This window comes from Lissotriton vulgaris, chromosome 3_2 (genome assembly GCF_964263255.1).
Source record: "Lissotriton vulgaris chromosome 3_2, aLisVul1.2, whole genome shotgun sequence".
Lineage (NCBI taxonomy): Eukaryota > Metazoa > Chordata > Amphibia > Caudata > Salamandridae > Lissotriton > Lissotriton vulgaris.
In genome coordinates this window covers 110305279-110333145 of record NC_141690.1, presented here as the reverse complement: position 1 = coordinate 110333145, position 27867 = coordinate 110305279, and the positions used below count along the sequence as shown (strand labels likewise).

Sequence of the window (27867 nt, the reverse complement as noted above, 5' to 3'; positions counted from 1 at the left end):
GTGCACAGTGAGAGCAGAGTGCAGAGTGAGTGCAGAGTGCGAGTGCAGAGTGCGAGTGCAGAGTGTGAGTGCAGAGTGTGAGTGCACAATGTGAGTGCAGAGTGTGAGTGCAGAGTGTGAGTGCAGAGTGAGAGTGCAGAGTGAGAGTGCAGAGTGTGAGTGCAGAGTGAGTGTGAGTGCAGTGAGTGTGAGTGCAGAGTGAGTGCAGAGTGAGTGTGAGTGCAGAGTGAGTGCAGATTGAGTGAGTGCAGAGTGAGTGTGAGTGCAGAGTGAGTGTGAGTTCAGAATGAGTGCAGAGTGAGTGTGAGTGCAGAGTGAGTGCAGAGTGAGTGCGAGTGCAGAGTGAGTGTGAGTGCAGAGTGCAGTGTGAATGCACAGTGCAGAGTGTGAGTGCAGAGTGAGTGTGAGTGCAGAGTGAGTGTGAGTGCAGAGTGAGTGTGAGTTCAGAATGAGTGCAGAGTGAGTGTGAGTGCAGTGTGAGTGCAGAGCGAGTGTGAGTTCAGAATGAGTGCAGAGTGAGTCTGAGTGCAGAGTGAGTGTGAGTGCAGAGTGAGAGTGAGTGCAGAGTGAGTGTGAGTGCAGAGTGTGTGTGAGTGCAGAGTGCAGAGTGAGTGCAGAGTGCAGTGTGAATGCACACCACACACACACACCACTCTCTCACCACCACACACGCACCACACACTCACCACCAAACACTCACCACCACACACTCCCCACCACACACTCCCCACCACACACGCAACCACACACACACACCACCAGCCATCAGTGCACGCTTTCACCAGGCACAAACACCACCATCCCTCAGTGCACGCTTTCAACGGGCACAAACACCACCAGTCGTCAGTGCAGGCTTCCACCAGGCACACAACACCAAACGTCAGTGCACGCTTTCACCAAACACACACACACACCACCAGCAATCAGTGCACGCTTTCACCAGGCACAAACACCACCATCCCTCAGTGCACGCTTTCACCGGGCACAAACACCACCAGCCCTCAGTGCAGGCTTCCACCAGGCACACAACAGCAAACGTCAGTGCACGCTTTCACCAAACACACACACACCATCATCCCTCAGTGCACGCTTTCACCGGGCACAAACACCACCAGCTGTTGGTGCATGCTTTCACCAGGCGCACTCACCACCAGCCATCAGTGCACGCTTTCACCAGACACACACACCACCAGCTGTCAGTGCAGAGTGAGTGCAGAGTGAGTGCAGAGTGAGTGTGAGTGAGTGCAGAGTGAGTGCAGAGTGAGTGCAGAGTGAGTGCAGAGGGAGTGCGGGTGCAGAGTGAGTGCAGAGTGAGTGCAGGTGCAGAGTGAGTGTCAGTGAGTGCAGAGTGAGTGCGAGTGCAGAGTGAGTGCGAGTGCAGAGTGCAGTGTGAATGCAGAGTGCAGAGTGTGAGTGCAGAGTGAGTGTGAGTTCAGAATGAGTGCAGAGTGAGTGTGAGTGCAGAGTGAGTGCAGCGTGAGTGCGAGTGCAGAGTGAGTGCGAGTGCAGAGTGCAGTGTGAATGCAGAGTGCAGAGTGTGAGTGTAGAGTGCTGAGTGTGAGTGCAGAGTGAGTGTGAGTGCAGAGTGAGTGTGAGTGCAGAGTGAGTGTGAGTTCAGAATGAGTGCAGAGTGAGTGTGAGTGCAGAGTGAGCGTGAGTGCAGAGTGAGTGTGAGTTCAGAATGAGTGCAGAGTGAGTGTGAGTGCAGAGTGAGTGTGAGTGCAGAGTGAGAGTGAGTGCAGAGTGAGTGTGAGTGCAGAGTGTGTGTGAGTGCAGAGTGAGTGCAGAGTGAGTGTGAGTGCAGAGTGCAGTGTGAATGCAGAGTGCACAGTGTAAGTGCAGAGTGAGTGGGAGTGCAGAGTGAGTGCAGAGTGAGTGTAAGTGCAGAGTGAGTGTAAGTGCAGAGTGAGTGTAAGTGCAGGGTGAGAGTGAGTGCAGAGTGAGAGTGAGTGCAGAATGAGAGTGAGTGCAGAGTGAGAGTGAGTGCAGAATGACTGCAGAGTGAGAGTGACTGCAGAGTGAGAGTGACTGCAGAGTGAGAGTGACTGCATAGTGACTGCAGAGTGAGAGTGACTGCAGAGTGAGAGTGACTGCAGAGTGACAGTGACTGTAGTGTGTGAGTGCACAGGGTGAACAGTGTGTGAGTGTGCAGGGTGAACAGTGTGTGAGTGTGCACGGTGAACAGTGTGTGAGTGTGCAGGGTGAGCAGTGTGTGAGTGTGCAGGGTAAGAACACTCGAACTAAGTCCACCACACACACATACATAAGACCACTCACATAAGACCACACACACACACCATCACACACACACCACATACACACCACATACACATCACACACACACCACACACACACACCACTCTCTCACCACCACACACGCACCACACACTCACCACCAAACACTCACCACCACACACTCCCCACCACACACTCCCCACCACACACGCAACCACACACACACACCACCAGCCATCAGTGCACGCTTTCACCAGGCACAAACACCACCATCCCTCAGTGCACGCTTTCAACGGGCACAAACACCACCAGTCGTCAGTGCAGGCTTCCACCAGGCACACAACACCAAACGTCAGTGCACGCTTTCACCAAACACACACACACACCACCAGCAATCAGTGCACGCTTTCACCAGGCACAAACACCACCATCCCTCAGTGCACGCTTTCACCGGGCACAAACACCACCAGCCGTCAGTGCAGGCTTCCACCAGGCACACAACAGCAAACGTCAGTGCACGCTTTCACCAAACACACACACACCATCATCCCTCAGTGCACGCTTTCACCGGGCACAAACACCACCAGCTGTTGGTGCATGCTTTCACCAGGCGCACTCACCACCAGCCATCAGTGCACGCTTTCACCAGGCACACACACCACCAGCTGTCAGTGCAGAGTGAGTGCAGAGTGAGTGCAGAGTGAGTGTGAGTGAGTGCAGAGTGAGTGCAGAGTGAGTGCAGAGGGAGTGCAGAGGGAGTGCAGGTGCAGAGTGAGTGCAGAGTGAGTGCAGGTGCAGAGTGAGTGTCAGTGAGTGCAGAGTGAGTGCGAGTGCAGAGTGAGTGCGAGTGCAGAGTGCAGTGTGAATGCAGAGTGCAGAGTGTGAGTGCAGAGTGAGTGTGAGTTCAGAATGAGTGCAGAGTGAGTGTGAGTGCAGAGTGAGTGCAGCGTGAGTGCGAGTGCAGAGTGAGTACGAGTGCAGAGTGCAGTGTGAATGCAGAGTGCAGAGTGTGAGTGTAGAGTGCTGAGTGTGAGTGCAGAGTGAGTGTGAGTGCAGAGTGAGTGTGAGTTCAGAATGAGTGCAGAGTGAGTGTGAGTGCAGAGTGAGCGTGAGTGCAGAGTGAGTGTGAGTTCAGAATGAGTGCAGAGTGAGTGTGAGTGCAGAGTGAGTGTGAGTGCAGAGTGAGAGTGAGTGCAGAGTGAGTGTGAGTGCAGAGTGTGTGTGAGTGCAGAGTGAGTGCAGAGTGAGTGTGAGTGCAGAGTGCAGTGTGAATGCAGAGTGCACAGTGTAAGTGCAGAGTGAGTGGGAGTGCAGAGTGAGTGCAGAGTGAGTGTAAGTGCAGAGTGAGTGTAAGTGCAGAGTGAGTGTAAGTGCAGGGTGTGAGTGCAGAGTGAGAGTGAGTGCAGAATGAGAGTGAGTGCAGAGTGAGAGTGAGTGCAGAATGACTGCAGAGTGAGAGTGACTGCAGAGTGAGAGTGACTGCAGAGTGAGAGTGACTGCATAGTGACTGCAGAGTGAGAGTGACTGCAGAGTGAGAGTGACTGCAGAGTGACAGTGACTGTAGTGTGTGAGTGCACAGGGTGAACAGTGTGTGAGTGTGCAGGGTGAACAGTGTGTGAGTGTGCAGGGTGAACAGTGTGTGAGTGTGCAGGGTGAGCAGTGTGTGAGTGTGCAGGGTAAGAACACTCAAACTAAGTCTACCACACACACATACATAAGACCACACACATAAGACCACACACACACACCACACACACCACCACACACACACCACATACACACCACACACACACACCACACACACACACAACTCGCTCACCACCACTCTCTCACCACCACACATGCACCATACACTCACCACCAAACACTCACCATCACACACTCCCCACCACACACTCCCCACCACACACGCAACCACACACACAATCACACACACACACACCACCAGCCATCAGTGCACGCTTTCACCAGGCACAAACACCACCATCCCTCAGTGCACGCTTTCACCGGGCACAAACACCACCAGCCGTCAGTGCAGGCTTCCACCAGGCACACAACACCAAACGTCAGTGCACGCTTTCACCAAACACACACACACACCACCAGCCATCAGTGCACACTTTCACCAGGCACACACAACACCAGCCGTCAGTGCATGCTTTCACCAGGCGCACTCACCACCAGCCGTCAGTGCATGCTTTCACCAGGCACACACACCACCAGCTGTCAGTGCACGCTTCCACCAGGCACACACACCTCCAGCCGGCAGTGCATGCTTCCACCAAGCACACACACCACCTCCGGAGATCATTGTTCATAATTTTTAAGGTTGCTCTCTCCATGCTGCAGCACGTTCTGAAACTAGATTCGTAGTTGTGCAGATGCTTGGCTTTGATGTGATCTTAGAGTGGTGTGTAGACTGCTTTTTTAGTGATCTTGGCAAGTGTTGGGCCGGTAGACGACGGCTCATCATGGTTATGTGTGGGCTTCTCGAAATGTGGCAGGATATGGCCTGTTTTGAGCCTTGAGATCCTTTGAGTTAGTTAACAATGGAGTAAAGGAGAGAAAGAGTTTCTTCCTGTGCACAGTTACAGGTAATCTGACACAAAGCAGTAAGGTGTAAATCAAAGGAAATGAATAAAGTATTAAAACAGTGCACACACAGTATAAAACGACCAATTTTTAAATAAAGAGAAAAATGACAAAAAATCAATAAGGGGAAGCAGAGATATTAATTTTAATCCTGTAAGTCATGAGGTACTCTTATGGGGGATTTCTTTAACTTACTTTTACAATTTGAATAATTTCTTTAAAACTTATTTTAAATCTGGTTTACCTACTTGTCAAAGGGTGATGTTGACAGATATGTGTACTAAGGTGGAATCTGCTGCTGTCAGACTACACAGGATAGGATTGAAGCCATGTTTTTACTGCCACAGTAGTGCGTGGCACTGGCAGCCATCTCATGAACATAACTGACTCACCTATGTTCTGGAGTTTTGCATAGCGCTTGTGTGCCTAAAGGTGTCTTGGAGCTTTAAAAGGAAGATCAGAGAGGCAACCTGGGTACAAATGTGGCATCTGGGTGTTAAAAGAGTCATGTTTTCAGTGTTTTCCTAAAGTTTAAAAGGGACTAGGAATTTTTTAGTTCGAAAAGAAGGGAGTTCCACAGTCTAGTCGTACAGGTCACAAAGCTTTTGCCATCCTATCGAGCTAGTTTGAACATAGGCACTTTGACATTCTTAACTCTTGAAGAGCGTAATGGTCTAGAAGGAGTATACCAGCAGAAATACTGTCTGAGAGCCATCGGGCCAGTATTGTGAAGTGTTTTTAATGCAGTGCGTGAGGCCTTAAATACAATCCTTTTTTTCATAGGCTGCCAGTGTAAGTTGTTCAGTGCTGTGGATGCACATTGAAATTTGAAAAGGTTGAAAACAAGGTGGGTTGCAGCATTTTAAAGGGGCTGGAGTTTATATAGCTTTTTTTGTTGTAGACCAATATATAGTCCGTTACAATAGTCTAGTTTGGAAAGAATTAATACAGACATGACAGATTTTTGTGAATTAGGGGGAATATAAGGTAGGATTTTTTTCAGAGTATTTAGAAGAAAAAAACCCAAAGATGCAGTTTGGTTGATCTGGTTTTTAAAAGTGAGTTTTTTGTCAAAGAGGACACCCAGATTCTTAACCTTTTCCACTGGGGATGGAATAGGGCCCATTTCTGTTGGTGAACATGCCGGGAACCAAAGAGTAATATCTTGGTCTTGCCAGAGTTAAATCTCAGGCATTATTCTGCCATCCAGTTTGCGATTTGTTCCATACAGAAGCGGAACGATTTGCGTGTCTTCCGCGTAGAAAACAACAGAGAAACAAAAGATCTTGATAAGTTTTAAGAAAGGGACAATATAAAGATTAGATAAAGTAGTGCTCAGTGATGCCCCTGGAGGGACTCCACAGGGAAAATTCCAAGTGCTGGATGAGATGTTTTCTTGGGTGATGTATTCTTCTCTATCGGCAAAGAAGGATGTTAATATGGACAGGCCTTGATCTCTAATGCCAAGCTCAAAAAGGCGATGTAGCAAAATGTCGTGATTGATAGTGTCAAATGCCGCCGAGACATCCAACAGTATCAATGCCTCCAATGAATAGTATTTGGATCAATAAAATAGATCACTAAATAGTCTTTCATTTTGTAGCCATTTTTTACATACCAGTTTGTCTGCACTTGCTTCCAGATCATTCGCAAATGCTAAAAGGTCCACTTTCGTTATGCTTTTGCTAGTCTGAAAAAGAATAAGTTAACATTTAGGATTAGTGATCAATTTGTGAGCCTAAAATAAGTTAAGCACAAGACAGGGATGAAGACGAGGCCATCTGCATGCTACAGCACTGCACATATTTGTGGAAGTGAAACGCAACCCTTATACAGTTTTATATTGTGTATTTTATCAGGAGATAGCTTTACTGCTAAATATTCTAAAGTTCATCAGCACATGTGTTCAGCGTGCCCTATGAGAGGATTGCATACCTTTTCCCTCAAGGTAACCATTTGTGCTGACTCCCATACTTGTGAACAACAGGGGTTAGGTCCTTTACGTGGTCGGGGCTAGACCCTATATAAGTAACAAGCAGCACACAGTGCCCACACCACAATTACTCAATACGTATTTTGAAGGGTAAGAAACCAATTTATTGTCGCTTCCCTAGACCACATAACTTTGTGTTCATTATTTTATACCTGTGGGTGTTGGATTCCATGGAACTCCATAAGTGTTTGCCCTACACCAAAGTCCTAACCCAAAGAAATACCTATGTCTGGCCATTGGTTGGGTGGAGGGACCTCTGAGCACCAAGCCAGCTCTGTGCCCAGGTGCTGTACCATCCCATCCCACTCAACCATCTGCACATCGCCTTTCACCAAGCAGAGCAGTTTCTCATTGCAGGGCCCGGTATATGACTACCATATGCATATCACATACACATCACCTGTGCGCTACTCATAAAGAATGTGTCCACAGTGATCTGTAGACTTTACACCTTTCTCAGGGTATGGGGCTAAAAAGGAATTCTTGATTGTTAAAAACAATGTGGATCTGAGTATCTTCTTCATATTTGGGGGCAAGATATAACCCTGCGCATCCTCCTGCCACATCCTTCCTAGAGTCAGGGCATACTCATCATGCTCTTTCATACCCAATAAAGAATTTTTTAAAAATCACAAAGTTCTTTCAACATTATGATATGCGTTTAACATATATTAAAAAACAAACAATGTAATGTAATATCTATAGCATATTATCTTTCGAAATAAATGTAACATACCTCTGACAAAAATGCATCAAAATCTATTTCTTCTATTCCTGCTGATCCAAAATTCAGAAGAGCTTGTTTTCCCGTATCATCCAGTAAGATTATATTGTCAAAATGCAGATTTATGTTCTCAAATTTGCCTTCAATGTCATCTATATACTGTGAAAAAATCAGTTAGTGTTTACTCACAGGAGATTATATATCATTCATGAAAAACACGTAAGGGAGTGAAGAAGGGTATTATTAGCCACATAGGAAAACATACAAGGCAACAGCCTATTCAGGACCAGTGAAATTCAATATCTCATACGTGGCTCCTGGAGCCATGTGTCACAAACATGCGGCACTTTAGGATACAGCAGAGGTTGATTCACTGAAATAACTTGGTCAGTTTCGTTTTTTTTCTAGAAAAGTGTTTTTTAATAAGTAATTTATTTTTCAATCTTCAGTAATTACCACTATTGCCATAATAGAAGTCGCTGCAGGGTTCAGAGGCAGAAGCAGTGATGATTTAGGGACGTTTCCGGACACAGGGAATTAGAGGGTCACCATATTATTGCCAAGCATGGGATAAAATAACTAGAGCTCAGGTAAGGTTTTTAGTGGATTTCGGTTTGAGCAACAAGTTTTAAGCATTAAAGAAAAGAAATGAAATGGCCAGTAGGCCATGTAAGAATATTAAACTGCTCCCAAATAAGTAATAATAAAGCATACACTTCCCTAACTAGAGTTCACGGTTCACTTTTAAAATGCATGGGATTCTGTTTGCAGCAAAATCACACTTCTCTGTTTCCACTTTGTAAGTAGAAATGTAGTGCAAAATGTCCGAACTGCCAGGCCAGGTCCTCCCTGAATCGATAACAAGCATCCTGGGACCTGTTTCAGGGTTTCACCCCTCATCAGCAACGCTAACTTGAATCCAGCTGCACCACAAGCAAGGGGCCCATGTCCTGGATATCCTTGGCCACCTAGGATGAACATAGCAAACACAACAAGATGATGGACGGAGCGCTGAAACTTTTCATTCACTCACCCTGTCACAGATAAGCGTCTAATCCATTGTTCTTTTGATCACTACGCCACCCCAGTTTGGAACCAGTGAAACAAGCATCCTGGGACTGGTTTCAGAGTTTCCACGTTATCAGCCAGGCTAGCTTGAATCCAGTGCCACAGCGAGCAAAACCCAGATCTCTTGACTAGGGATGGGTAGTTGAAATGCTTTAGCACTTCGTCCATCGTCTTGTTGTGTTTGCTATGTTCGCCTTAGTGGCCAAGGGTATACCCGTACATGGGTCTCTTGGACGCTGTGCCACTGGAATCAAGCTAGCCTGGCTGATGGTGGGTGATACCCCAAAACCGGTCCCAGGATGCTTGTTTCCCCTACAGAGAGGACCTGGCATAGCAATCCGGGCTGGACTGTTCCCATGGGGAGCAAAATCAAGACTGACTTGCATATGGCTGGTTCCAAACTGGGGTGACATAGTGAGCAAAAGAACAATGGATTCAACTCAGATCTCTGGACTGGGGGTGAGCAGTTAAAAGGTTTCAGCACTCCATCCATATTCTTGTTGTGTTTGCTATGTTCACCCAAAGAGGCCAAGGGAATGCCCGAAACGTGGGTCCGGTGCTCTCCATGTCACTGGAGTCAAGCTAGCCTGGCTGATGAGGGGTAAAACCACAACACCGGTCCCAGGATGCTTGTTTTCAGTCCAGGGCTGGACTGTTCGGGCTGGACTGTTCTCATGGGGAGCAGGGTGAAGACTGATTTGCATATGGCTGGGTTTAAACTGGAATGACATAGGTAGCAAAACCACAATGGATTAAGGCCCAGATCTCTGTATTGAGGTGAATGTTTGACATTGTTCAGCATTCTGTCCACCAATAGTTCTTTTTGCCTGCCTGTGATTCTTTCAGCACAGGTTTCTGCAGCCTGATGCTGCCCTGTGTGAAGTAAAAGGCATTTTCCTATTGTATCAAACAAATGGAGGGCCAAGGAGATATCCAGGAAGACAGTATTTGAAATCTGGAGAGGCCTAGGAATGGAGAGCACAGGCCTTCTATACAAAGGTGAAAACTCTTTGGAAAAGACCACTCCACTTATAACATCAAATCCGTAAAATAGTGAACAAGGCTTAATGGCACGGCACTAGAAGAAACCCTAACTAGTGTGAGTCACCAAAGCCTTTGTTCGATTTCAAAGCAGAGGGCAGTGGTGTGGTCTATTTTCCCCAGAAAACCTGGAGCCAACCAGGACGCTGTTGGGAGCTAATCTGACCTTCACAAACAACTGTTATCAAGTTGGCAACAGGACCAAGAAGTAATGATTTAACTAAGGATTGAACAACTGCCATGAGAAATTTGGCTAAATCGTGATCAAACCAAACTCAGTCAGGACCAGACTCTGTATTAAATAGATGACCAGGAACAGCTACGTCTTTCTGTAGTTCAGTGGTTTTTTAAAAAAAAAATTTTATTCCTCATAAACCAATGATGGGTATTCTAGATAGGGTATCTCCTCCTCTCCATATTGCGATGTATCGGCCTCAAGGATTCCATCCAAAGGATACAATCCAAAATAGGTGAGGAAAGAGAAAAACCCCTCTAGGTTTAACTGTTTGCTCGATCCGCTCCATACCCTTTGAACTGGAAGACACTTGGATGGGTAGGAGACCAAGCTCCAACAGTTCCCAGGTGAAATCATAGGAATGCTCTCATCTGTTACGCCAGGCCTCTAGGGCAGCCCAGATCTTAACAAGGCTAGAACTATCACATGCTATATCAGATTCACTAACATATATGATGTACTTAAGACAGTCAGCAAAGATAGGAGCACTCTCTGCCTTCCAACCCTTACAGATTTCCCGTCCGGCTCGAATCATTATATAAAATATAAATTTGGTACTCATATCATTAAGCTGGTACTCTTCCCCTATGCCAAAGAGTACTTCTGTTATAAATTCTTCAATTTTGGACCAAAAGAGCAACAATCTTGGGCACTCAACAAACATATGTAGATCATCCGCTGCGGGAGCCTTGCAGCGTGGACAACAATGTTCAAAGTTCGTAATCTTTACCAATTTTTTAGGGGATATATACACTCTATATAGGGTAAACAGATGATTTCGTTTTAGGGGGGCTGATTTCACCACTGTGTTTAGCAGTTTAAAGGAATCTCCCCATAGAGTAAATATGTTATCACATTGCAAGACTTCTCCCCACAACTTATTTAATTCTAGTTCTGTTACTTCGTCTTTCTCATTGAGTGCCTCATACCAGTAAGATATTTCTTTTTTCCAGCTCTTTTTTTTCTTTACCAGTTCAAACTTAGGGTTAGTTGTTAAGTCCCAAGGTACGGTAATACACCAGCTAGATAACTGGTAAAATTTGAACCTTGTGAGAGTTCCGTTTGTCAGCCTACTGAGTGTTTCCCATCCCAATAACTTTGAACCGTCAGAAAGATCCTGCCACTGCATGATCCCAGCTGTTTTAAGAGGAAGAGATAATTGGTCTCTGAGGCATTCTGGAGTGCCCGGGGAATCCCATATTGGCGTCAGAGGAGTATAGTAGGAGATACCTAGTTTTTTTCTAACAAAAACCCAATTTCTCAGGGCTGTGCCCAAAATCTTCAGTCTGACCTTCTTGTAGAATTTTGGGTCTCCAAATTTAAACAAAAAGTATTCTTGGCCTAGAGGGATACCTTGTAATAATGCCTGAAATAATCAGCCCCTTAAAAAATGCCATACTGCTAAAAAAAAAAAACTTTTACAACAGGGATTTTCTTCAAACCACTTGCAATCAAAATTAGACCTTCCCAGCAGTGCTCCCAGACCCCTCAACCCACCCCCAAAAATCTAGAACACCCCCAAGCAGCCCCCCGAAAACATGCAATGAAATAATCGACCCAAGCAAGATGTATCAGCTTTGTCTGCCATTAGCCTAAAGTTTTTTAAATGGAACGAATGGCAGTAGTGAAGAATATCTGGCATAGCAAGTCCACCTGTTCTCATTTTTCTTCATAATTTTTTCAAGGAGATTCTGGGCGATTTATAGTTCCATATAAAAATCCTATTCTTCCCTGTAATTTGGCAATGTCCTTAGGATTGAATGACAAGGGTATTGAGTTAAAAAGAAAAGTAACCTTTGGCAAGATAACCATTTTTATTAGGTTTACCCTTCCAAAGATATTCAATGGCAGTCCCGACCACCGCTGCAAGAGTTCATTAATATCCTTGTAGACTCTATCCAGATTTACTTTGGATATCTCAGCGATGTTATGAACCAGATGTATTCCTAGATATCTCATCCGGGACTTCGTTTCGGGGAGTGGGTCCTCCTGATTCCACTGCATGACCTCTGTTTTTTCTTTATTAATTATACATCCAGAGGCCTCTCCGAAGACTTCTGCCTGATGGAATAATCGACGGATTGATACCTCTGGATTGGAGGTATACATTAAAAGATCATCCGCATACAGGGCGAATTTTAGGTCAAGGTCATTCATATGAAAAGGCCTAATTAAAACATCCGATCTTAACTGGATTACTAAGGGCTCTATATATAAGTTGAACAAAAGGGGACAGAGGGGACATCCCTGTCTAGTACCACGTGTTATTTGGACCCAGTCTGTAAGTGAGTTGTTAACAAGGAACCTGGCCTTTGGATGGATATATAATGATTTCACAGATGTTATAAAATTAGTTGGAATTCCAAATTTTATTAGAGCTTCCCACAGATACAGCCAACTAACCTGGTCAAAGGCCTTAGCGGCGTCTATTGCTACGATAGTTAGTGGAATTTTTTCCTCTGTGGCAAAGTCGATATCCGCAATGGCCTGGAAGGTCAGCTCATTCAGCTGTCTGCCGGGCATGAAACCCCTCTGATCTTCGTGTACCACAGACTTGATTACTTTGGCCAACCTCGCTGCCAAGACACCAGCGAAGATTTTATAGTCTGTATTTAGCAGCGAGATTGGCCTATAGGATTCAACACTAATGGGGTCCTTATTAGGCTTCAAAACTAATGCAACCGTAGCCTCTAACCATGTTGGAGGAATAGGATCTCCATCTTGGTGTATTTTATTAAATAAAGATGTGAGGATGGGGACTAGAATAGGAGATCCTAATTGATATACTTCTACTGGAAGCCCGTCTGGGCCGGCAGTCTTTCCCTTGGTCATTCTTTTCAATTGATCATGTATCTCTCCCTCTTTAATTATAGAGCCTAGAAACAGGCTATCTGCCTCAGTTATATGTGGAAGGCATAGCCCCTCTAACCAATTCACTGCAGCTTCAGTAGATGTTACATAGTTACCCATATATAAGTTCTGCATGTAAGTTTTAACTTCTCCCAATATTTCGTCATTGTCAAACGATATCTCCCCAGTACTCTGTATCTTTAAGCTGCTTATCTGGTTCCTAACTTGATCGGATCTGGCTTTCCACGCCAAGATACGTCCACACTTCTCCCCATAAGAAAAGTTCTGTAGTCTACTTACGTCCCATCTTTCTTTTATAGTTTTATCCAAATTAGCCTGATATTTAGCTTTTACGCTCTCCAATTCTTTCTGAATGAAAATTAAGTTAGTCTGCTGTTCTAGGGAGGCTTTCTGTAATTCTTGCTCTTTTTGTTTTATTTTGAATAAAGATTCATCCTCTGCCTTCTTCCTAATTTTGTTTCTGCGTATCATTATAGTTGTGAAAGTCCCCCTTAAATAAGACTTAAAAGCATCCCATATTATTTGATCGGATGCTGAAGTTCTGTTAAACTGAAAATACTCCGCCATATCCTTCAATAAATCGTTTTTTAGTCCTTCCTGTAATAGTAGGGATCTATCCAAGGTCCACAGTCTGACTTGAATACCTTGTGGAAGTTTAACTGTTATTTCTACCATAGAATGATCAGATAATATGGCGGGAATATAGGAGGCAGACACAGTCTTGGATACCCTGCCGGGGTTATCTCACAGGGGAATACCAGGACGGGTTCCCTAAGCAAGCGCTTAGATACCGGGTCGGTGATTTGCGCTATATAAATACATGTACATTTACATTTCCAATAAGTCTTGGTCAATAAGGAAGAAGTCAATGCATGAATGGTGCCTGTATCTATGGCTGTTGAATGAATAGTCTCTATTTTTCTGATTCTTTATCCTCCAGACATCTAATAAGTTAAATTCTCTCATCATATTTTTAAGTTCTCTTTTAGATTTAGGTAATGGGGGTGAGGCAACCCTAGAGGTGCGGTCCAACTTGGAATCAAATACTAGATTGAAGTCCCCACCTAGAATAATGGGAACTTTTAATTCAAGAAATCTATTTTTTAAGCTTATCGAAGCTTCTGGAGAGTCCTGATTTGGTCCGTAATATATTGCACATGTTACCTTACTGTTTTTTATGACTAAAGATGCAGTCAGCCATCTACCTGTGTGATCAGTTTGTAGTTCAATGTTTTGAAGGTTTCTAGGCCTAAATGAATGGTAACGCAGCAAGGTATCGAATCCGAGGCAATGATTTTCTGGGGTGGCTTGTGATAACTTTTTTCCGTAGAGTACGAGGTACTTTATTCCTTGTTATAATGGTTGCACCACTCTTTCAACCCTCCAATAGCTTCCCTTACAAATCACTATCTTCTTTTGATTAAAGAAATTCTATGTGTGTTGATATGCACAGGAAATATATGCATATATGCATACTGCCTTAAATGGTTGCAAGTCATCTAATAAGTGATCATAGCAGAGAAAAATGAAAGGGCGATAAAAAAAACTAGTGTTTCCGTTAAGGCCCTTATCTACACCTGGGTGAGCCACTGCCACTAGCGGTTCTCCCTCTTAATTTAAGGGTGGCTGGGCCATGTGGAATAATAGCGGAGAACAACAGACATTGGCTTAGCAGTGCAGGCCCCAACCGAGTCGATGTCCCTGTTGCACCAGGTGGCCCTGTAGGACTGCCTGGTGCATAGAATGGAGGAAGGACACTCCCAAGTACGACAGCAATCTGTTTCCTCCCCTAAAACCTACTGTGCATGTGTTTTGGGTCCATAGGTTTTCTCTGTGCTCTGTGGAGGAGAACATGGTGGTTACTGGCAGCACTAAGCTGGTGGTTGCCTCTGCTACCCCATTGCCATCCATCCTTGAAGGCTGGCAAAGTCAGAATCCAGCAGCGAGTACTGTAACCAGATTCTGACAAGACAGCTGTTGTTTGGGCAGCCGTAAGTGTAAAGATGAGATCTCATTATCTGATTTATGGTTTCTCGACCTCGGCACCATCTTTTAATCGGTGGATGAGTGATGGGAAAATTTTGTGGAGGTAGGGTACTACATCGCTCGGCCAATATATCGTACAGGCCTGAGCATATACGTGGCAGTTTGTGTTGTGCTCAGGAAGCTGCTTTTCACATTGCAGGCTCTATCAGCGTGCTTTGATAAAGCTCATTGTTACTAAATTACTGCAGTAGCAAAACTGTTATTTTCCGACATTGAAAGTGAAGTCATGAGCAGACTGTCATATGTAATAGCATTTTTTTATATGGGAAACATCCTTTAGTACGAAGCCGGATTCACACTGTGCCTTAACAGCGCCGGCCATAGAACGAATGCAACATTACCACGCATTTGTATGGCACGCAAGCCGTTGCAATGATTTGCTTTAGGGGGCGCATTGGTGGAGTGGTGTTGGATTTAAAGTCCAACACCGTCCCTACTGTTGTGCAGACTGGAGTTGGAATAGTAAATGATACTAAATCAAAGTTCAGTCCAACCTAAGGCAAGTCGTTGGGACTAAATGCGTGCAAAAGGAACGCGTCGTAAAGACGCTTTCATTCTAATGCATGCGTTGAAAAAGCATGCATGCAAAACATGCGTGATTCTGTCATACAATCCAGAGTTGTCGGCCCTCCTAAACATTAATAGTGCTATCTGAAAGCAGTGGATTAAATATGCAAGTATTTGTTCCTTACCTCTGAGGAAACTTAAACCGTACCTCCAAGCCAAAGACTTCCAAACTGCGGTGCAAGCACTAGTCATCCCACGAATTGAATACGGCAGTACCGCACTCTGTGGACTCCCACTATCTACAACAGCACCACTAAAAGCGTCTCTAAATGCTGCAGCGAGACTCATCACTGGGTCAAAAAAGCACTCCCACATTACCCCTGACTTGAAATCCCTGAACTGGTTGCCGTTTGAAGCCAGAATACATCTGAAAATCGCCTGCATGACACACAAGGCGGTACACCTAAACTCACCCGGCTACCTTGCTCAGAAATTGACAATCTCCGGGAGAATCAGAAACACGAGAGGCGCAAACAATCTTCTGCTGAAACCGCGAAAATTCCGGAAGGAAAAAACATACAAGCGCTCTTTCTCAGGAATGGCGCCTAGGATTTGGATCTCACTCCCCCCCGAAACCAGGCTTATCTCCTCCACTACACTCTTCAAAAAAGAAGTAAAAGCTATCCTCATGGCTAAATACACTTGAACTACTATCTCGAACGCTATTAACACCCTGCAATGATCTGTATTACTTGTTTGACCTCTTTACTTATTTGTACGAGTTGTCATATCATTCACATGATTGGATTTGCAGTCACCCATTTGTATTATTTGTACTGTATGATCTACTGATTTATTTATGTGACTTTGTTCCCTCATGTACCCTTCTTTACTGTGTGATCTATTGATTTACCTATTTGACTTTGTTCCCTCATGTACCCGTCTATGTAAAGCGCTCTGATATCTGCGAAGATCTTGTTCGCGCTATATAAAACTCTGAAAATAAAAATAAAATAAATAAATAAATAAATAACGAATGCAACATTACCACGCATTTGTATGGCACGCAAGCCGTTGCAATGATTTGATTTAGGGGGCGCATTGGTGGAGTGGTGTTGGATTTAAAGTCCAACACCGCCCCTACTGTTGTGCAGACTGGAGTTGGAATAGTAAATAATACTAAATCAAAGTTCAGTCCAACCTAAGGCAAGTCGTTGGGACTAAATGCGTGCAAAAGGAACGCGTCGTAAAGACGCTTTCATTCTAATGCATGCGTTGAAAAAGCATGCATGCAAAACATGCGTGATTCTGTCATACAATCCAGAGTTGTCGGCCCTCCTAAACATTAATAGTGCTATCTGAAAGCAGTGGATTAAATATGCAAGTATTTGTTCCTTACCTTGCTGATGTTTAGGAGCTCATTTAGATGAAAAATGTTTTCTATCTGGAGCGCAGAGTAAATCCCTTTGTTCTCTTTACACTCACTGCAAAATCAATAATTATGAAGAGATAAATATTATATTTGCATTTTTTTCCGTGCAGCACATTAATTTAAAAAACTGAATGGAGCAGTGCAAACATACAGATGCAAGTCCTCTAGAGAATATCGGACGGGCCCTGAAATTCAAGCCACAGGTTTGTACTGAAATGTAGTTTTGCGCTCTTTGTATTACTTTTTCATAGTTTATGGCTCAACATTTAATAAAACTCATGCCACGGTTTTTACTGAAAGGTAGTTTGGCGCTATTTGTATTATTTTTCCATGGTTTATGGCTCCACATATAATAAAATGCATGCCATGGTTTGTACTGAAAGGTAGTTTAGCGCTGATTCTATTAACTTTTCTTTTTTATGGCATAAATATAATAACATTCATGCCACAGTTTGTAAAGAACAGTAGTTTAGCGCTGCTTGTATTAACTTTTTCGATGTTATGGTTCAAAATATAATTATATTGTAATCTCTAGCCTCGAGTATTGTTAATAAACACTTTCATAGTCTGGCACTTGCTGTTTCAATCAATCTCTTTCAGCCAAAGGGTAAATACTTTTAAAGACATATTTCACTTTGAAGCCTTTGAAAGCAGAGAGCAATGCTTCGAAAGCAAGCTCCTTGGCAGATGCAATCAACACAGGCACGAGCGCACGTTATCAGAGTATATTTTGAAAGGTATCACATGAAACAGTTCCTAGCAATGCTCTAAAAATGCCAGCTGAAAAACCGAGGGGGTCGTTTACAGACGTTTGGGCGATTTGTCGTAATACCACTAACTAAGTAGAACTGTTAGCGCCACTTGTAATCATTACGTTACCAAGAATGGAGAAATACATTGGAATTAATTGGCCAAAAGGTGGTATCACACGCAATTTTTACATTAATTAAATGTAAAAATTGCGTGGAATGCATGAAGATGCACCCTCAACACAATTAGAACTTTTTTTTACCACCTCCTGCCCCTCTCCAAAGGATGCCTGAAAACGGTACATTAAAGAACATTGAACTTACTAATAAGGTTCATCATTCAACAATGATGACCAGTTAACAAAACAAAAGCAGTGAACTTTGGATAATGTCATAAAATGTTCCTAAATAACATGGATGCTTCCATTCCACGCAACAGAGAAAATTTAAAAGGGCAAACAATTCTTGACACACAACCATAAAGAACAAGGTTTGAAAAATATTTTGTAACTACATTTCAATTGCATTTTAAAGAGAAAACACCAAGAATCTGTGATATACATTTATCTATTAATTGATCATTTTTTCATATTTTTCCACAACCACTGTTTTCTGATGTTGAATGCCTCGGATGGATTTGTACGGGAAGGAGGGGGTGCTCAATCAATGAATGATGGGCGTAAGCTGGCGTCCACTGGAAAACATGAAGAACCCAGTCTTAGGTGTCTAACTGGCAGGTAAGTGGATGGTAAAGTTGGATACCAACAATGGTTGCTGCTGTGTATGTGAGAGTAATGGTGAGGCAATTATACAGGTGTATTTCTTACTTTTAGTGGGGAGGAAGAGAAGAAACAATTCTGCATCATAACTGGTTGCCAGTGTTAAGGATGACTTAATGTCTCCTTGCTTTATGTTGTTTGGGTGAGGTAGAAGACCTATAGGTGACATCATCCATTAGAGAAACAATGGATTGAGTTTTGTAAAGGGTGGTATGATACCCTACATAAAAACTAAACTACAACTTTTACCAAACACTTTTTTTAATTGGTTCGCGCACAGGGTTTGTCTTCTATGTGAACCCAAGAAGATATTACTATTACCAGTAATTGTATAAGAACAGCACAACAGAAATACTACCACTCTGGTGTGGGAATAAAACTTGAAACCACCTTCTTGGAAGACATCTTTATTGAAGCGAGCCCAATATAGCTGCCATTGCCAGATCTCAACTGTTCAAATGGCTGAATAAATATAAATGAGAGAAGTCAGGAAGTAAGGATGGTGCTATCTCGCCAACGCCCCAGAGTGCTGCTCTGCATCTATATATTTTGCTAGTTCCATCAGGTACGTTAAAAGGGCTTCAGCAAAATTATCATATGGTGAGAGGATACAAGGAAGCAGTTGTCTGTACAAAATGCTGCATTGCAAAAATGCGAAAAAACATCTGAGCATAGACTTCAAAGATGATGAAGAATTTGACAAACATTGTCGTAGTTTCTCCAAAACACACAATCAACTATAAAAGTGCTCTCATGGCTTTTGTAAAATGTTATTCTTGTGTGAGCTACAGGCCTTAGTCAATATTTTAAAAAAATGGTTACAAGTAAAAAAAAAAAAAAAATTATCTCAAAAAGTACAGGTTTTCATAATAATCTCTTGTAGTGAAGCATATGTGTTAATGTGCTCTTAGCGAAAACGCTGAATGTCATCACTCAAAGTGAAGTTAGTCAAAGGTTAAAAAGTGGGCTGATCCATTGCCCCATGTGTATGTGCGGAACAACAACCACGCACCAATAGATGAAGAGAGCTGTCTGGAAGCCCTATAAGTAAATATGTTACATATATATTTTTTAGAAAAAACAAGATTTCTGACGCCAGACCCGTAAAAAGTGGCAGCAGACGGATAATTTGCGTATAAGTATAAATGAAGGGGAACGGCATTTAAATCCATATTAGAACATTGGAATGTTGGGAGCTCCATTGCAGACAATGGAGTGCTCCCTGCTTCTACGGGCCGGTAAAGGCCCGCAGAGCAACATTCCAATGTTCTACAAAGGCTTCTCGAAGCTCGAGGGAATTTATATCCCCTCGAGCTTCGAGAATCCTTTGTTTAATTTGTTAGAACATTCTGCCCTCTAGTGGCAGAATGTTCTAATAGCCTTATAGCCCTTCGTAGCAGGGCTATACCGGCTATTAAAGTCCCGCTGTCTCGTTAAAGTCCCTCGCCTTCGGCTCGGGCCTTTAACGATTCAGCGGGCCTTTAATAGCCGGTATAGCCCGCTACGGCGGGCTATAAGGCTATATTGATTATCCAAAAAGGCCAATGGCTTAATATTGCTTCTGCCTTAACAAGCGACCTTCACATCCCAATAAACAGATCCTGCAACCAGGCATTCATAATTATGAAACATATAGGTATCTAAGAGTCAAGGTTTCATCACAGCTATATTTTTACCTGTACACATTTTGAAATGTAAGATTCACATTAGGGTTCTGGAATAAAAAACCAGATAAGTAGTTTCTCCATTGAGAATTTAATAAGTAGGGCGTGTCCAAAACCTGATCAAAAAAGAAAAACATATACAAGTTATTGATGTATATCATACCTCAACAAGTAGGTAACTGTTATTTCACATAATGTTAAATTACAAAAATGAAACAGACAACCTTAAATAATAATTATTTTAAAAGTGAAATTAACTAAAAAGATAAATGCAGAACATTTTTATTTCAATGATGTATGGATTTTCGCAGAAGAGGGGGGCTAAACATCCTGCACAATAAAAATTCACCTCTTTTCATTGATTAAATTCCCATTGAATAAAGCTTTGCATAAGAAATTTGAGTATATATCCTCAAGGGCTCACTAAAACCATGTTCAAGTTTCAGCATACTGTTTGTGTGTGTAAGTTGTAAATACATCATAAACTGTGCTCAACCGACTTTACTTGAGTTACATGTTTGTAAGCTGTCTACTCCACTAAAGTGAAGTTACCACTGTGGTAGGAAGAGATGGTGCTCCTAGTGTGTGCAGATCATAATCACAATTGGATGGGATAAAGATGAGCTTTCTACTAGGCGTGGTCCAACTGGGTAGTACAGGGGCATAATATCCCAAGTTCTCTTTTTACCAAATATATAAATGTAGCTTACAGCATTCCCAAGGTTACATCCTTTAAGGCTGTCCTCAGCTACAAACTCCTGGCACCCTTGGGCAACAGGCATATGTAAGTATCAGACATGGCTGAATGCTTACTTTCTGTTTACGGAAGTGAGGTTGCATACAGAGGACTTCGCCCACAGCATGTTCTATTTCAGAATGCAGGAGCTCAGTGTTATCTCACCCTCATCGTAAAACTATGGTATGCATTTTGCTCCTATTTGATTAGTGACCAGAGATACGTATATCAGCCAAGGTATATGCTAGAAACAATTTATACAACGTCTCGTTTGCGCCTTGAAAAAGGTTACCACATGTACATGCATTATCTCTAGAACAAGCATTACTAGCAAAAGCCATGCAACATCAACCAAACTCTCAAATATGGGGCTACATAAAGGACACAATTTTAGAAGATTGGATTGCATACAAAGAGTTATTTTATATAATGGGACATACAGGGAAATATAAATAGGTAATTGAGGTATTCAGAACAGATTTAAGTGGGTTTGAGCTGTTTTAGAAGGTGCTGGTTGAACATTTTTTGAAAAGATGGGAAGAAGTTACTTGTAATTGCAGGAGGATTTCAAAACGGATTAGTAAACAGACATGGCAGAAGATAGAGACATATGCCCACATGCATCAAAGTAAATTGCATTCGCAAACGGTGCGAATCGCAATTTTCGGCCGTTTGCAAATGCAATTGACAAAATTGGGATGCATCATGTTTTTCGCAATTTTAGAAATCGCAATCACATTGCGATTTCTAAAATTGCGATTGCATTTAAGAAATCGTAATTTGAGATTTCTTAAATGCAATGCATGAACATTTTAAATTTGCGAATTCGCAAATAGGGAGAGGTAAATTACCATGAAGTTGACCTTCATGGTAATTTGTGAAAACTTTCAAAAATGCACAAAAGTGCATTTTTTAAAGTTTCATTTTACACACACACATGCCCTTGTGGCATGTGTGTGTGAAAAATGCACTTAAAGTTATATTTCAGGGGTGCAGGGGGGGGGTCCTTTGACCCCCCCCTGCACCCTTGAAATTGCATTTTCAATTTGCAATTCACAAATTGCTAATCGCAAATTGAAAATGACTACCCATTCATTCCTATGCGCCTCTAGGCCCATAGGAATCAATGGGAAGGGATTCCTTAATTGCGATTCGCAAATTGTGAATCGCAATTAAGGAAATTAAAGAAATCGCCAAAAAAAATGTGATTTCTTGGTGCATAGCGGTTTGCGATTTCTTAATTGCGATCCTTAATTTTCGCAATTAAGAAATTGCAAACGGCAACAATGATGCATGTGTCCGATATTGTTTAGTGGACAGAAAGTTTAAGAGAGGGGATAAGCAAGATAGGGGCCACTGGGTGTAGGTAAAGAAGGGATGAGTTAGTGGGAAAAAGTGGAGCAAAGAACAAAGAGGGACGAAGATATTAAGAAATGCCCTGATAATATGGATCTTCACTGAGCAGAAGGCTGTAACGTTACCTATTGTGACAAAGTGTAGGGTGATAAGGGTACAGGGACAAAAGTGAATTGGAGAGTCAGGCTGAGTGAATGATGAAGTATAAATGGGGTTACAATAGTTATCAAGACAGCAGGCTTTCCATTCTTGTGGAGATTGTCATGCACTGGCATCTCCCCATTGGTAATGAAGGTGACCTAAAATGCTGGGAAGGTTAAAACGTGGGTCATTGCAGTGGATAATCGCGTGGTGAGTAAATTGGGGCAGACCAGGAACATATCAACTGAAGGGTGCTAAAAAGTAACCATAAGTGCTCGTAGAGACAGATGATTGTCTAAAATGTGTACTAGAGGGAAAGATCATTCACAGTAGGGAGTGCTTGTGATCAGCAAAAAGCCACGTCAGCACAAGTACTTCTACTTGCAAAAGTAAGCGAGCATTTAAACACACACATCAGGAATGGGAACGTTGATTTACGAGTAGGGAATAGGCGCAGACATTGTAAATACGTTGAAGAGTGTGGCATTGTTGTATGAGCTGATGGAGTAGGGGAGGCTGGGATTGCAGAGAGTGACAGATGGACGAAATTTACAGAAAGAGGGAGTTGTCATGCACCAAACAAGAAACCTGCAGCTCCAAGCAACAATAACGCCTTCTTGTGATCAGCCTATTTAAACCAACATATGCAATCCAACTGTACCTTGAATAAACTTCTATCTTCAAAGGATTCACAGACCAACTTTTCAACATTTCCTCCAGCTATGAAAGTGATGACTACGACGAACATCAGTAAGGAGGAGAAGATGAAACTGAAACCCACGCCACTAGGGAAACATTCAAGCAAACAAAATGTATATGTCAGCATGGTCCGCAGTAATCAATTGAGAGCATTTTCATTTACCAATACACATTTACAACAGACTCACCTCTAAACCATAGAGCAGAAAAACAAATGGTTGAAAACTTAAATTACACTTTCCTGTAATAGCGAAACTGTAACCTGCTCACGCAACGTTTTCTTGCTCAGGATAACACTGCCTACAATAAGTGTCTGTGTCTAACTTTAAGGTGCGTTGGGCCAGATGTAGAAACATATTTTTCCACAGACACAGAATGGGTAAAACCCTTTTGCCCACATGCATCAAACTACTTTTTTGCGATTCCTAATTTGCGAAATTTACCGAATCGCAAATTAGGAATCGCAAAAGGGTATGCATCATTTTTCTCGCAATTTTTTTGCGATTCGGTAAAAATCGCAATTTTTACGGAATCGCATAAAAAATGCGATTTTCAAATTGCGAATTCGCAATTCCCATACATTCCTATGGGCTGAAATGCCCATAGGAATGAATGGGAATTGCGAATTCGCAATTTGAAATCGCAATTCAACAAAGCATTTCAAGGGTGGAGAGGGGGGTCCAAATGACCCCCCCCTGCACCCATGAAATGCACTTTTACCTATAAGTTACAGACACACATGTCCTAAGGACATGTGTGTCTGTAACTTAACAGTTTAAAAAATGCATTTTTGTGCATTTTTAAACAATTCCGCAAATTACCACGAGGTTCAACCTCGTGGTAATTTGCACTTGCAATTTGTAAAATCGCAAATTTTTAAAGAGTGATGCATTGCATTTAACTCCTTCCATGCTCATGACGAGCTGAGCTCGTCATGAGGCACAGCGGAGCTGCACTCATGACGAGCTGAGCTCGTCATGAACAATGGTAAATGTGGGATCCCAGCACCGGGGGGAAAACCCTTAGCAGCCATGGAGTTAAGGAATCGCAAAATTGGCGATTTTCAACAAAAACAAATGATGCATCTCAAAAAGCATTTTTGGAATCGCAAACGGCCGATTTTAAGGAATCGCACCGTTTGCGACTCCAAAAATGCTTGATGCATGTGGGCATTTGATACATCTGGCCCTTTGTGTTTTGGCTATTGAGGCATCAAAATAATGAAGAAGTTTCTCAGCCAAAAACAATTTACACTTTTTGTTACAAGTTAAGGTTCTCGTGAACTCGTCTAGGCACCTGCTAGTATTCTTTCTGAGGATCAGGGGCAGCCAGCATGGCTCAAAGGTTGGAGGGGTCGGGTGCGGGGTCGGGGGCGCAGACTGCATTTAAAGAATAATAAATATTAACACTTACCTTGCCGCTGCCGGGTCCTGCACCTTCTCTCCTGTTTGCCTGTGTCCGACCAGGGCCAGACTGGGAACCACAACTGGCCCTGGCACAGTGCTCGGCCGGCCCCTCCTTCCCCACTGGGGGGGTTGGAGGTGCAGCCGAGCTCTTGCCGGGGCCGGTTATCAGCCGATTTTGGTACAGGGCCCATTTTGCAGCTATACTGCAAAAACTGCCCTGTAACAAAATCGGCCCCCAGGGTCCCAAAACCGGCCCCCACCCGTGCGGCACACCAGGGGATTGCCCGGTGCCCGCTATGGCCAGTCCGGCCCTGTGTCTGACTCCAGGTCGGAACAGTAAACAGGTAGCCAGGCTGCCACCGTAAGCCAATTACAATGCTGCAATGCAAGTTTGTGATTGGTCTGAGCGCTGTGAAACGGCGCTCAGCCAATGGCTGATGGGGGTGGGCATCTTCTCCATGCAGGCTGTTAAGAAGCCGGCATGGAGAACAGGGAAGTGCATAGGACTGTTTTGGGCAGCCCAGGAGTGTTCTACCACACCTTCCCTGATTTGCAGCACCGTCCTGCCCCCTCACATACGCTGTCGCCGCAGAAGGACAAAATAAAATGATAACAACATTCTGTTATTAGTTTACAACAAGAGGGAGAAATCTTTTTAGAAGAAGGGTAATCACCACTTCTAATGAGTGGTAGGTCCAGCCACAGAAGTGCCCTCAGATGAAGAGTGATTACAAAAAATCTGGGCTGTTCCTGAGCTTAAGGAATGTACGTGTCCCTGTGGTGAAGGATGTTGTAGGTCCTCGTTGAGTCCTACGATTGGGCATCCATTTTGTTTGATGTAATGCCCTCACACACCCTTTCAGGTGTCATGCTTCATCATCTGGGCTTGCTCCTCGTTGGGTCGGCGGTGCAATACCCAAAGGGCGACACCTCAAAGAGGGACTCTTTGGCGGAGATCTTCTTCCAACTGCCGTTTAGATGAAGTGCGGGTGTGGGGCCAGAAGTGCGTAGACCTGTAAGTGTGGGTTAAAATAAAGCTAGGAGTACCAGGAATGATTTTATTCAGGGGGTCCCCTGCTCTAATTAAAATCAAAACTATCCCGTACTCGCTGGAATATTATGCTTCCAATTCATGAGTCACAGTTTAGTGTGTGCTATAGTCAGTCGACATGTTTCTCGCTCTAGTGCAATGGCTAGCGATTCTTCAGGACCTATAAATAGAAAGTATATCTAAGGTATCGACTGTCTACGTCTGTATGGTTAGTGTCTAATGTTTAGAATACATTCAAGTGTAATTAGCTCACAGAAAAATAGGTGTTTCCTGCGTGGTACCTGTGTTGGGCTGCATCTACCTAATTGGTTATGTATACAGGCAACAACAGTATCCGGCGGGTTATACAGCGGGTTAAACCATCAGGTATTTAGTTAATCCTGTATCTCCTCCTCTATCACCTACCCCTCTACCCCTCGGATGGCGGCGAGGGGTAGGTGACAGAGGATGACACACGGGATTAACTAAATACCTGATGGTTTAACCCGCGGTATAACCCGCCGGATACTGTTGTTGCCTGTATACATAACCAATTAGGTAGATGCAGCCCAACACAGGTACCACGCAGGAAACACCTATTTTTTTGTGAGCTAATTACACTTGAATGTATTCTAAATAGTAGACACTAACCATACAGACGTAGACAGTCAATACCTTAGATATACTTTCTACTTATAGGTCCTGAAGAATCACTAGCCATTGCACTAGAGTGAGAAACATGTCGACCGACTATAGCACACACTAAACCGTGACTCGTGAATTGGAAGCATAATATTCCAGCGAGTACCGGATAGTTTTGATTTTAATTAGAACAGGGGACGCCCAGTATAAAGTCATTCCTGGTACTCCTAGCTTTATTTTAACCCACACTTACACGTCTACTCACTTCTGACCCCACACCCGCACTTCATCTAAATGGCAGTTGGAAGAAGATCTCCGCCAAAGAGCCCCTCTTTGAGGTGTTGCCCGTTGGGTATTGCACCGCCGACCCAACGAGGAGCAAGCCCACATGATGAAACATGACACCTGAAAGGGTGTGTGAGGGCATTACATCCACAAAATGGGAAATGCAGCATGGAAGGGTGGGTAACAGATGAAAACAGACCTGTTGTTGATAAGCTGTTGTATTTGAATTGTTTTGTTGAAGAGGTGATTGATGGCATTCCACTTGTCACTGAAGGGAGGGTCAGGCAGGAGGGTGATGTAATACTTAATGGACTTTAAAAGTATTTTGTTTTGATTAGCAGCTTTACTGATGGTGTTGGTGTGGTACTCTGCTTCACTGATGTGGTGAGTTGTCTGAACGTTGGGCAGAGATACTTTAATTGTGTGAGCTCATGGGGGTCCTTATTGGTTTCCATTTTACTTCTTGTCTGTCGAAACGTTTGTTGTCTGCTAGGTATTTGAAGCGCCAGGGTGCATAAGGCTTTAGTTTACATTTGTTTGGTTTAATGTAGGGTTTTGATATCAGATTTGATGATAGAAGGGTGAGAGAGGAGTTTGAAATGTGGGTTGTCAATGGAGAAAAACCTTAGAATGATGCAAATTTGTTCACCAACCACAAAGTGACAAGCCATGTTGGTCTCACCCTTCCATGTGCACTTCACTAACACCCAAATTAAACTTGCATCAGTGCTGTATGAAATGTAGAGATGTGCCACAATCACTTAGATTTGTCAAGTTGCGTGTTGCAAGGAGTGTTACCGATGGAAAAAATATTATCCACAGTTATCCTATCCTTTCGAAAGCCTAAGTAAGGCATTGTGTACATTAGGTATCAGTGTGATAAAGGAAATGGGCATAAATAGTCATTCTCGGAAAATATTGTACAAATACATTTATTTTGAAAAGCTGGGCTATTTGCATAACCTCTTTCAATGTTGTCTGCGATAAGAGAATCTTCAGCAAAATACACAACTTAGAAAAGGTCAAAATATACAAATTAAAATAAATGTTTTAAGACGTGAACTTCACATAGATTTCAATAGAATGTACATGAATAACCAAAAAGTCGTAAACTAAGCACATGCATAAGCATAAATTACACACAGCTCAATTTAGAAGAGCAAAATCATACCGCCCCCCAAAATATTTTCTGCCAGCCATGACTCCTCACCAACCCATTTAGCTAAAACTATAGCTTACATTGAGCTGTTTGTTCAAAGCTTATTTTCTATACTAAAAGATCATTTTCACTCTCTAATGAGATAATTTCAATCGCTGAGGGGAAGTCCCCCTTGGCCTTCAGCTCAATCTTTTAGTGGATGAAGCAGAATTGCCTCTGGTGATAGAGGGTTTTGTTGACAAATAATGCCCTGGCAGCTTTAGTCTAATTGGCTTAGACTCCCTGTTTGGGCTTGTGTAAACCACTCTGGATGTAAAAAACACAACCTAGGAATTCCAGTAGATGCTTACCTATTTATGCAAAACCAGTTGCCACCATCACAAGAAGTTGATTTTTTTGCGCCAAGATATTTTTTTTAAGTAACCATGGATTTGATTTAAAAATAAAAATCTTTTCCTAAAAATGTTTTTTTAATTT

At 43.1% G+C, this 27867-nt stretch overlaps 1 protein-coding gene across 11 annotated transcripts in view; it reads right to left on the bottom strand.

The window, feature by feature from the left end:
• Positions 1 to 27867, bottom strand: part of PROM1 (prominin 1) — a 630080-nt gene that overhangs the window by 112252 nt on the left and 489961 nt on the right. For all 11 annotated transcript variants that reach the window (XM_086964065.1, XM_086964059.1, XM_086964066.1 and 8 more), the window contains 5 exons: positions 22831 to 22954; positions 19949 to 20052; positions 16712 to 16796; positions 7557 to 7703; positions 6446 to 6517 (listed from right to left, as the gene is read on the bottom strand). In XM_086964065.1, coding sequence (XP_086820191.1) covers positions 6446 to 6517; positions 7557 to 7703; positions 16712 to 16796; positions 19949 to 20052; positions 22831 to 22954 — 532 coding nt within the window. The remainder of the gene's footprint in view (positions 1 to 6445; positions 6518 to 7556; positions 7704 to 16711; positions 16797 to 19948; positions 20053 to 22830; positions 22955 to 27867) is intronic.